Source organism: Chlorocebus sabaeus, chromosome 12 (genome assembly GCF_047675955.1).
Source record: "Chlorocebus sabaeus isolate Y175 chromosome 12, mChlSab1.0.hap1, whole genome shotgun sequence".
In the NCBI taxonomy this organism is placed as follows: domain Eukaryota; kingdom Metazoa; phylum Chordata; class Mammalia; order Primates; family Cercopithecidae; genus Chlorocebus; species Chlorocebus sabaeus.
The window spans coordinates 45,078,426-45,090,955 of NC_132915.1; the positions used below are offsets into that span (position 1 = coordinate 45,078,426).

Consider the following 12,530-nt stretch of genomic DNA (forward strand, 5'->3'; position numbering starts at 1 on the left):
GTGAAATTATGTAGTATTTTTGTTATGCTATTGAATTTTGTGTAAAAGATATGCATTCTATATTTTTAGGTTTTTTCCTTCAGGATTGGAATGTTTTTGTGGGGGAATTTGAGAATATTATTTTTTGAAATTAGACACACTGAGGAGCAGGTTATTTCAGTACTAGGAATGCTTTTGTCCCATATGAAAGCGATGTTCCTTCTGTTTGTTTTAAAAATACTGGCTTTTAATCTCCTTGGGTGGAAAACATTAGATTTTTTTTTTAAAGGCAAATTTGCTCTATAGCTGTTTCCACCCTTACAATCAAACAGGCTTTGTTCTTCAAGAATAATTCACAGTAAATAATGCAATACCTCTGAAAGTAGTTCCCTATGGAAAGTCAGAATTAATTTAAACCAGAATTCTGACATGTAGATAAGTTCCAAATTATATTTGGAAATTTTGTTTTTTAAATTATATTTTTCTTTTTTCTAATCCTTTACATTGTAAAGCTTTTTTCATTAATTGGGCATTTATTCCGTGTCTATTATGGGCAAAACACTGTGTGAAGCAAAGTCAGGGATGATTTTATAAAGGGTTATTTAATTCCTTCAATATTTATTAAATATCTACAGGGTATAGAGCACTGTGACAGACACTATAGTAAATAATTCCTAACCTCTAGGAACTAGCAGTCTTGTATTTGAGGGAGAGTAGATATACACACATGAAATAAATAAGTAGTGTAGAAGTTAAATGCCTGAGTGACTTAAGTTCTCTGAACTTAAGTTCAGAGAAGGTCAAGATCAGTGTGAAGGAAAATGATAGTAAAATGAGTCATAGAATAGACAGAACCTGAAATGGGCTCTGAAGATTGTTAGTATTCGAATAGTGTTAGGGGAGATGGAAGGCAAAGGACCCGGGGGTTCTACAGAACATGTTAAATTGTGAAAAGTGGTGGTGAGGCTAATGCCTGTATACTAAGGGAACAGATCATCCTCTCCTTGATCATCAGGTTGAGGACAGTGGGAGAAGGGGAAGACATGTGGAGATGTTGGTACCTGAGGGGAGAACCTTGGTTCAGTAAAGACAAAAAAGTTAGTAAGATAATTAGATAAACCTAGCTGAAGGAGTTTGGGCAAATTGTGTAACTTCTCTTAACCTCAATTTTATTATCAGTAAAACTGTGCCAACCTCATAGTTTAGTATAAGGATTAGAAAGAATATATGTAAAGCATTTAGAACAATGCCTGCAATATGAATAAGCACTATAATATTCAAACTATTCCCATTAAAATAGAGAAATAATAGGCCTCACAGTATCCACTGAGATTTGGGTTCTAGTAGGAGTGAACTGGAAACTTTGAAATCAAATTATTTATATAATACCAAGGTTTTTTTTTTTTGTTTTTTTTTTTTTTTTTTTTTTTTTTTTTGATAGCAAGTCTTGCTCTGTTGCCCAGACTGGAGTGCAGTGGCTCGATCTTGGCTCACTGCAGCCTCCGCCTCCCAGACTGAAGTGATTCTCCTGCCTCAGCCTCCTGAGTAACTGGGATTACAGGCACGTTCTACCACACCTGGCTAATTTTTTGTATTTTTAGTAGAGACAGGGTTTCACCATGTTAGCCAGGATGGTCTTGATCTCCTGATCTCGTGATCCGCCTGCCTCGGCCTCCCAAAGTGCTGGGATTACAGGTGTGAGCCACTGTGCCTGGCCCTCCAATGTGTATTTTTTAATCTGTTAATTGATCTTTTCTTTTTATGCCTCTGGATTTTTAGTTTTAGCAATCCTATCTTCATATCAATATTAAGTAATTTGCCTGCATTTTCTTCTAATATTTCTGTGGTTTCATTTTTTTTTACATATAGATTTATGGTCTATTTGAAATTTACTTTTGTATAAAATGTCAGGTGTAGATCAACTTTTATATTTTTTTCCAAAAGGCCATCTGGTTATTTCACCACCATTTAGTCTGTCTTTTTCCCACTGCTTTGAATTCCTACCTTTATCACTGAAGTTTTTTTTGTGCCTAGATCTGTTTCTAGCTGTTTATTCTGTTCCATTGGTCTTTTTTTTTAAATGTACAAATAACATGATTTTTAAATTAGAGGTTTTTTTGTTTGTTTGTTTGTTTGTTTGTTGAGACAGAGTCTTGCTTTGTCATCCAAGCTAGAGTGCAGTGGCGCGATCTTGGGTTGTTGCAACCTCTGCTTTTCAGGTTCATGCAGTTCTCCTGCCTCAGCCTCCCAGGTAGCGAGGATTACAGGCCTGTGCCACCGTGCCTGGCTAATGGTTTTTTTGCATTTTTAGTAGTGACAGGGTTTCACCATATCGGCCAGGTTGGTCTCAAACTCCTGATCTCAGGTGATCCACCTGCCTTGGCCTCCCAAAGTGTTGGGATTACAGGGGTGAGCCACCGTGCCCAGCCTTAATTAGAGGTTTTGTTGGTGTTTCAATATGTGGTGGGGCTGTTCCCCTCTCATTCCTCTTCTTTTTCAGGGTTAAACTCAACTTGCCTAGCTCCAGAAAAAAACTGCTTTGTTTTTTAGTGGAATTGCACTATGTTTATCAATTTACTTAGGAATAATTGAATCTTTGTGATGAGTTAGGCTGTTGAAGTTTGAGGTATTATTTTGTGTCTTTCAGCTGTATTTAAAACCTTTCCTCATATAGATTTTTTACATTTCAGGCTAAATTGATTCCTAAATTATTCTATCTTTTTTATTATGGAATTCTAAATGGAGTTTTCTCTTCCGTTATCTTCTTTTTTGTTTATCTGTATATATTAAGGATATTGATATTTTAAATTGTAAAATATACATGACATATAATTTACCATTTTGATCCTTTTAAAGTATGTAGTTCAGTGGCATTAAGTATGTTCACAGTATTGCACAACCATCACCACTATTTAGCTCCTGAACTTTTCATCACTCCGAACAGAAACCCTGAACCCGTTAAGCAGTCACTCCTTGTTCCTTCTTCTCCTCAGCCCCTGGTGACCAAAAATGTATTTTCTGTGTCTACAAATTTTCCTAGTCTCTGTATTTTATATAAATGGAGTCATACAAATGTGGCCTTTTGTGTCTGGTTTCTTTCTTTTAGCATAATTTTTCAATTTTTGTTGTACCATGTATTAGTTCTCCATTCCTTTTTAAGGCTGAATAATATTCTGTTGTGTGGATATACCACATTTTGTTGATTCATTCATCCCCTGTTAGGCATTTCTGTTTTTTCCTACCTTTTGGCTATTGTGAATAATGTTGCTGTGAACAAAAAGCTGTTGATTTTTTTTGTGTGTTAATTTCATATATTTTAACCTTATTGACTTTTTTTTTTGTTTGAATTCTGTCATTGGATCTTTTGGTATTTCTAGATTTATGATCACATGTTCTACAAGTAGAGATAGTTTTACTTCTTCTTTGCCAGTTCTTATGTCTCTACTTGCTTTTTGTTGCATAGTTGCACTGGCTAATAACACACCAAATACAATGTTAAATACTACTGGAGATAGTGGGTATTCTTGCCTTGCTCTGCAACTTGGTAAGAATGCTTTAGGTTTTTCTCCATTATTAAGATACTGACTTTAGGATACAGTGTCTCTATCTCTACCTGTATCTACGCGCACAATTTTTCTTGTAATTTTGTGTGTAATTTTTGTTGAAAACACTTCTGCCTGAGACACTGAGGTTCACTTTTATTTTCACTTACCCAAGTGTTGCTAGTTTGCCTCTTATATTTTCTAGGTTTTCTGTAACTTTCTTTTTTTCCTCTAATTAAACAGATGAAATTGATTTTGAAGAGAATATGGAATTAACCTTTGTGATTTTCATTTGTTCCCCTCATCCTACTCCCAACTGCTGCAACTCTGCTGCTACCCCTGGCCATCTTTATTATGTTTCTAATTCTCACATCCCTTTACTAACAATAGGACAGTTCCAGGATTTTATGGCTTCTCATACCTCTCCAGATAAAGTTAAGTTTCTTAGTGTAGCACATTAGGTACTCAGTCCTCTGTTACCTGTGTACTTTCCAAATTTCCATCATTTCTCTCAGTTCTTCAGGTACTCTGAATTATTTCCATCCTTAGAGCATACTATGCTATTTTCTGGCTCTTTCTTTTCCACATGCAAGTCTTCCTGCTTTAATCTAGCTACAAGCCAAGTGTCAAGTTTTATTTTTCCTTAAAGTGTGCCTGCTTTAAGAGGGTTGTCGCACATCCTCTTGCAAGCAGTCTGCATAGCTACTGCTTCTCAGAGTTTCTTGCTCCTTTTAGCACTCCCTGTGGGACACCACTTGCTTTACTAGTGGTCTTTGTGTGGAGTTCTGGGACATAGTCCCATTGATAAAATATGGCTGCCAAAGTTTGTTTTAGTGCCCTTTTGTATTCCTCTGGCAACCTGGAATGTCTCTATCATAGCATTATACCACACTAGCTGATTTACTTGTCCCTTTTCCGAGTATGTGTAATTTAGTAACTAATCAATGCAATTTTTTTTTTTTAATGGAGACAGGGTCTTACACTGTCACCTAGGCTGGTCTCAAATTCCTGGACTAAAGAGATCCTCCCACCTTCACCCGCTTGAGTAGCAAGAACTATACACATACCACCGCACTTGGCTGATATTTTTTAATTTTTTGGTAGAGACAGGGTCTTACTCTGTTGCCCAGGTTGGTCCCAAACTCCTGCCCTCAAGCGATCCTCTCACTTTGGCCTCCAAAAGTGCTGGGATTATAGGTGTGAGCCCTTATGCCTGGCCCCAATAAATGTTTTTTGAATAATAAGTGAATAGTAAAGCAAATTGGGATCTGTTATCTTCGTCTTCTTTCTTCTTTCTTCTTTTCTTTTGTCTTTCTTCTTCCTTTTTTAATTTTTAATTTTATTTTATTATTTTTTTTTTTGACAGAGTCTTGCCCTGTTATCTAGCTGGAGTACAGTGGCATGATCATGGCTCACTGCAGCCTGAACCTCCTGGATTCAATTGATTCTCTGGCCTCAGCCTCCCAAGTAGCTGTAACTATAGGTGTGCACTACCATTCCTGTCTAATTTTTAAAAAATATTTATTTGTGAGATGGGGTCTTGCTATGTTGCCCAGGATGGTCTCAAACTCCTGAGCTCAAGCAGCCCTCTCGCCTCAGCCTCCCAAACACGGGGATTACAGGCGTGAGCCATTGTGCCTTGCCCTTCTTGATTTTACTCTGTCTTTCAAGATTCCTTACTGATTAGATTAAGATTTCATAGAGAGAGCCAGTTTATTTTCTAGTGATTAATTGTGGTTCCTACAGTTAAATTTCTTTTTATTTAAAATTAAGTTTTAGATTGTAAGCACCTTGATTAGGCAAAAAGGAGCAGAGGGCTGCTGAGGCCCAGGTCACAATTAGTATTTCCTGTCACCACTGGAGATGCGCTGCGTACAGCTTTCTGTCATGAGGAGGTAAGACAGAAACTGAAATAAGTGAGTATCCCTGAGAGACAGTGCCTTCTCATGCAGTAAATGGTAGACCGTGCTATTCGTTATATCATTGACTGAACCAGTTGTTTATTTTGGTAAAAAGTAAAGTCTTTTTTACATCTAGGAACCCCTCTATTGACAGTGTCATTTCTGTTTAAAAGTAGGAATGAAGAATTAGTGAGGAGTGGAGGAAGAGAAATTATACAGAGAAAGCATATTTTTCTTTTCTAAATTTGTGTATTTATGTGTAAGTCTATAGGAAATTCATGAAACACTCTGAAATTTATGTGTTCTGCTTTACGTAAAGCTTCTATGTGAGAGGATTTAAAAATCAATGTGCACATTCAGATCTAAGCTGTTTGGCTCACTGTTGCTCTATCTATCTTATTTAATATTTTGGCTGTTTTAGCACATGTATCTTTTGAAGAGGAAGAAGTGGTTGTCAGCAAAAGTTTGTTTTCTTTGCGTAAAGGGAAATTAATAAAATGCCTCTTTGTTTCATGATCAAATATATTGTTTGACCTCTTCCATAGAAATTTCAAGAAATTGCTGAAAAAAATATGGAAAAATTGAACCATATTGAGAAGTCGCATGAACAGTTGGTTCTCGAAAATTCGCACTTCAAAAAACTGTTATCACAGACTCAAAGGGAACAGACATCCTTGCTGGCAGCCTGTGCATTGATGGCTGGTGCCTTATATCCCCTCTATAGCCGATCATGCGCCTTGTCTACACAGAGAGATTTTCTCCAGGAGCAGGTCAACACCTTTGAGTTGTTCAAATTGGAAATTAGAACTCTAGCCCAGGCTTTGTCAACTGTAGAGGAAAAGAAGCAAGAGGAAGCCAAGATGAAAAAGAAAACATTCAAAGGATTGATACGTATATTTCGGAAAGTTGTTATTGCAATTTTGGCAGCAAACAGACTCAAGGTTTTGGGCCAATCATGTGCCTCTCTTTTTACCTGGATGGAGAGTTTCAAAGAAGGCATAGGCATGTTAGTGTGCACAGGAGAGCCCAAAGACAAGCATAAATTTCCAAGTAAGATAATTTGTGCTTTTAAAAATATAGGTTGCATGTAAGTGAAATATACAGTGTGACTATACCTGGCTATTATGGAAAAACTTTAAAAAAACATGTAATATGCCAAATAATATAACATAGTCTCCATATGTATGTATATGTGTGTATGGATAAGTGAATATTTTGTATAAATTAGGCTGTGTTTTTTTGTTTTAAGCAGATTAGAATATAAGGTGACAAATATGTATAATTTGAACTTTGTCTTGTTTTATATTTGAATCCTCTGCAGTAAAGCAAAGAGTTTACACAGTGATTTTTCGGTTGTGTCCATCAAAAACTGCCCTGTTTCAAATTATCAGTATGATTTATTTTCAGTTTCTATGAATAAGTATGAAATGGGTTAAAAATATATTGAAGAATTATATGAAAATGAGACAAATATAAATTTTCCAGTTGTTTTTGAATGCTTAACTATTTTGAAGAAATGACTTGTTTTTATTTTTAAAAAGCAGACTATTAAGTAGTGTAAGTAAAACCAAAGAAAATTTCTTTTTTCTGTTTTTTTGGTGTCATTTACAGTTATTTATAAATTAGGTCGAGCTAATCTAACATTTCTTAATAGATTTTTGCACAGTAGGCAATGTTCACAATAGGGTTTGATCTGTTTCTTAAATAGCTGAACACTGCTATGAATTTTAAATATAGATTTTAATAAAGTTTTGTAGAATTTTACAATGGATTTTTTCAATTTTATAGAACATCAAAAGGAGCAGTTGCGTTGTTTACAAGCGCTTAATTGGCTCACCAGTTCTGACCTTCTTGCTGCAATAATCAGTTCTATGACTGAATTACAAGATGTCATTGGTAAAACAGGTATGGTTCCTTCTTTTATGTCCTTGCAAAATACATTTAAGAACAAATGTCCAGAAATTCTTTATGGCACAAATTCTAATAAACCATATAGGGAGAAAATAAATTTATTTTTATCTTTATTTTATTCAGTCATGGAGAGATTAATTCTGTACTTAATGATGTAAATTAATATAAATTTTGTCTTTATGGGGAAATGACTTTTCTTGGTGAATGTATCCAACTTATTTTTTTTTCTTTCTATCTGTTTTTCCTATGGAAAGCTCATCATTAGCTTTTTATTAAGTAATACTGGCAATGTTCTTTCATATGTTTTGGCCTTGTTTCACTTCTACTTGTGGCTGTAAATTTCATAAGCTTGAGTAATATGAGAGCCAGTAGAAAATTTTTCTCTCTCTTTTTGTGATTTTTTTTTTACTTTTTCTAGTGTATTTTAGATACAATTAATTCGGATAGTCTGCTCCTTCCCACCTGGTGTGGAACCACCTATTATCAGCGATTTACAAAGGTTTAAAATGCAAGTTTTTAAAAATGATTCAGATTGCATGATATTTTGTCTGACAGGTTCAATGAAAACTAATTGGACTAATTATGGTCATTTCAGACACATTAGTTGTTAAAATTGTGTAATGGACTTGTTAAGGTTTGCCTGTTTAATGAAATGTAAGCCTGGATGTAATGATAATTTGGGATTTAATTCTTAGACATTTCCACTGTGCAAATATAGATCATACATTGTGATTTCAAATATCTAAACCTAGACTTTTGTAGTAGGAAACTTAAAGATTATTTTTAAGTTGTGGCCATTGATGTTGGTAAGCAATGTGCATATTTAATGTGTTGGCAGAACCTCAAGATACTGGGTTTGGAGTCTGAAATAAAATTCTAAACTAAATGTATTTTAAGAATTTTGGTATTATAACTTCAAAGCAGAACTGGACATTCTTGAAAGAGCTTAGAAATAGTTTTTAGATTTGGTTTAAGAAACAGGTGATTTGAGTGCTTCCAAGATGGCCAAATAGGAACAGCTCCAGTATGCAACTCTAGCAAGATCTATGCAGAAGATGGGTGATTTCTGGGTTTCCAACTGAGGTACTTTGTTCATCTCATTCAGACTGGTTGGACAGTGGGTACAGCCCACGGAGGGTGAGCTGAAGCAGGGCGGGGCATCACCTCACCCGGGAAGTGCAAGGGGTCGGGGGATTTCCCTTTCCTAGCCAAGGGAAGCTGTGAGAGACTGTACTGGCAGGAACGGTACAATTCCGCTCAAATACTCCGCTTTTTCCACAATCTTCACAACTGGCAGGCCAGGAGATTCTCTCCAGTGCCTGGCTTGGTGGGTCCCATGCCCACGGAGCCCAGCAATCTAAGTAAGATCCATTGACTTGAAATCCTTGCTGCTAGCGCAGCAGTCTGTGAATGACCTGGGATGCTGGAGCTTGGTGGGAGGAGGGGCGTCCACCATTGCTGAGGCTTGAGTAGGTGGTTTTATGCTCACAGTGTAAACAAAGCTGCCAGGAAGCGTGAACTGGGCGGAGCCCACCGCAGCTCACCAAGACTGACTGCCTCTGTAGATTCCAGCTCTGTGGACATGGCATATCTGATCAAAAGGCAGCAGCCCTAGTCAGGGACTTATAGATAAAACCGTCATTTTCCTGGGACAAAGCCCCTGGGGGAAGGGGCAGCTGTGGGCACAGCTTCTGCAGACTTAAACGTCGCTGCCTGACAGCTCTGAAGAGAGCAGTGGTTCTCCCAGCACATTTGAGCTCTATAATGGGCAGACTGCCTCCTTAAGTGGGTCCATGACCACCGCGTAGCCTGACTGGGAGACACCTCCCAGTAGGAGCCGATGGACAACTCTTACAGGAGAACTCTGGCTGGCATCTGGCAGGTGCCCCTCTGGGACGATGCTTACAGAGGAAGGATAAGGCAGGAATTCTTGCTGTTTTATAGCCTCCACTGCTGATACCCAGGCAGACAGGGTCTGGACTGGACGTCTGGCAAACTCTACCAGATCTGAGATTGAGGTGCCCATTAGAAGGAAAATTAAACAGAAAGGAATAGCTTCAACATCAACAAAAAGGACATCCACACCAAAACCCCATCCATAAGTCACCAACATCAAAGACCAAAGGTAGAGAAAACCACAAAGGTGGAGAGAAACCAGAGCAGAAAGGCTGAAAATTCCCAAAACCAGAACACCTCTTCTCCTTCAAAAGATCACAACTCCTCGCCAGCAGGGGAACAAAATTGGATGGAGAATGACTTTGATGAGTTGACAGATGTAGGGTTCAGAAGATGAGTAATAACAAACTTCTTCGAGCTAAAGGAGAATGTTCTAACCCATTGCAAGGAAGCTAAAAATCTTGAAAAAAGGTTAAAGGAGTGCTAACTAGAATAACCAGTGTAGAGAAGAACATAAATGACCTGATGCAGTTGAAAAACACAGCATAAGAAATTCATGAAGCATACACAAGCTTCAATAGCCAATTCGATCAAGCGGAAGAAAGGATATCCATGATTGAAGATCAAATTAATGAAATAAAATGAGAAGACAAGATTAGAGAAAAAAGAGTAAAACAAATGAACAAAGCCTCCAAGAAATATGGGACTATGTGAAAAGACCAAATCTACGTTTGATTGGTGTACCTGAAAGTGATGAGGAGAGTGGAACGAACTTAGAAAACACTCTTTAGGATATTATCCAGGAGAACTTCCCCAACCTAGCAAGGCAGACCAACATTCAAATTCAGGAAGTACAGAGAACACCACAAAGATATTCCTTGAGAAGAGCAACCCCAAGACACATAATCGTCAGATTCACCAATGTTGAAGTAAAGGAAAAAATGTTAAGGGCAGCCAGAGAGAAAGGTTGGGTTACCCACAAAGGGAAGCCAATCAGACTAACACCGGATTTCTTGGCAGAAACCGTACAGCCAGAAGAGAGTGGGAGGCCAATGTTCAACATTCTTAAAGAAAAGAATTTTCAAATCAGAATTTCATATCCAGCCAAACTAAGCTTCTTAAATGAAGGAGAAATAAAATCCTTTACAGACATGCAAATACTGAGAGATTTTGTCACCAACAGGCCTGCCTTACAAGAGCTCCTGAAGGAAGCACTAAACATGGAAAAGAAGAACAGGTACTAGCCACTGCAAAAACATGCCAAATTGTAAAGACCATCGATGCTATGAAGCAAATGCATCAACTAACGGGCAAAATAACCAGTTAGCGTCATAATGACAGGATCAAATTCACACATAACAATATTAACCTTAAACGTAAATGGGCTAAATGCCCCAAGTAAAAGACATAGACTGGCAAATTGGATAAAGAGTTAAGACCCATTGGTATGCTGTATTCAGGAGAACCATCTCATATGCAAAGACGCAGATAGGCTCAAAATAAAGGGATGGAGGAAGATCTACCAAGCAAATGGCAATCAAAAAAAGGCAGGGGTTGCTATTCTAGTCTCTGATAAAACAGACATTAAAGCAACAAAGATCAAAAGAGACAAAGAAGGCCATTGCATAATGGTAAAGGGATCAATTCAACAAGAGCTAACTATCCTAAATATATATGCACCCAATACAGGAGCACCCAGATTCATAAAGCAAGTCCTTAGAGACCTACAAAGAGACTTAGACTCCCACACAATAATAATAGGAGACTTTAACACTCCACTGTCAATATTAGACAGATCGAGACAGAAAATTAACAGGGATATCCAGGACTTGAACTCAGCTCTGGACCAAGCAGACCTAATAGACATCTACAGAACTCTCCAGCTCAAATCAACAGAATATATTCTTCTCAGCACTGCATCACACTTATTCTAAAATTGACCACATAATTGGAAATAAAACACTCCTCAGCAACTGTAAAAGAACAGAAATCACAACAAACTGTCTCTCAAACCACAGTGCAATCAAATTAGAACTCAGGATTAAGAAACTCACTCAAAGCCGGGTGCGGTGGCTCAAGCCTGTAACCCCAGCACTTTGGGAGGCCGAGATGGGCGGATCATGAGGTCAGGAGATCAAGACCATCCTGGCGAACACGGTGAAACCCCGTCTCTACTAAATGCAAAAAACTAGCCAGGCGAGGTGGCGGGCACCTATAGTCCCAGCTACTCGGGAGGCTGAGTCAGAAGAATGGCGTAAACCCGGGAGGTGGAGCTTGCAGTGAGCTGAGATCTGGCCACTGCACTCCAGCCTGGGCGACGGAGCAAGACTCCGTCTCAAAAAAAAAAAAAAAAAAGAAACTCACTCAAAATCGCACAACTATATGGAAACTGAACAACCGACTCCTGAATGACTACTGGGTAAATAACAAAATGAAGGCAGAAATAAAGATGTTCTTGGAAACCAATGAGAACAAAGACATAGCGTACCAGAATCTGTGGGACACATTTAAGGAAGTAAGTAGAGGGAAATTTATAGCACTAAACACCCACAAGAGAAAGCAGGAAAGATCAAAATCAGTGCCCTAACATCACAATTAAAAGAACTAGAGAAGCAAGAGCAAACAAATTCAAAAGCTAGCAGAAGGCAAGAAATAACTAAGATCAGAGCAGAACTGAAGGAGATAGAGACACAAAAAAATCCTTCAAAAAATCAATGAATCCAGGAGCTGGTTTTTTGAAAAGATCAACAAAATAGACCACTAGCAAGACTAATAAGGAAGAAAAGAGAGAAGAATCAAATAGATGCAATAAAAAATGATAAAGGGAATATCACCACTGATCCCACACAAATACAAACTACCGTTGGATAATACTATAAACACCTCTACAAAAATAAATTAGAAAATCTAGAACAAATGGATACATTCCTGGACACATACACCCTCCCAAGACTAAACCAGGAAGAAGGTGAATCTCTGAATAGATCAATAACAGGTTCTGAAATTGAGGCAATAATTGATAGCCTACCAACTGAAAAAAGCCCGGGACCAGATGGATTCACAACTGAATTCTACTAGATGTACAAAGAAGAGCTGGTACCATTCCTTCTGAAACCATTCTAATCAGTAGAAAAAGAGGGAATCCTCCCTAACTCATTTCATGAGGCCAGCATCATCCTGATACCAAAGCCTGGCAGAGATACAACAAAAAAAGAGAATTTTAGACCAATATCCCTGATGAACATCAGTGCGAAAATCCTCAATAAAATATTGGCAGACCGAATCCAGCAGCACATCAAAA

General features: G+C 37.8%; 1 protein-coding gene across 6 annotated transcripts in view; it reads left to right on the plus strand.

Annotated features, from left to right (window-relative positions):
• Positions 1-12,530, plus strand: part of CCDC171 (coiled-coil domain containing 171) — a 398,768-nt gene that overhangs the window by 158,462 nt on the left and 227,776 nt on the right. For all 6 annotated transcript variants that reach the window (XM_007969189.3, XM_073021619.1, XM_007969191.3 and 3 more), the window contains 2 exons: positions 5,968-6,472; positions 7,211-7,327. In XM_007969189.3, coding sequence (XP_007967380.2) covers positions 5,968-6,472; positions 7,211-7,327 — 622 coding nt within the window. The remainder of the gene's footprint in view (positions 1-5,967; positions 6,473-7,210; positions 7,328-12,530) is intronic.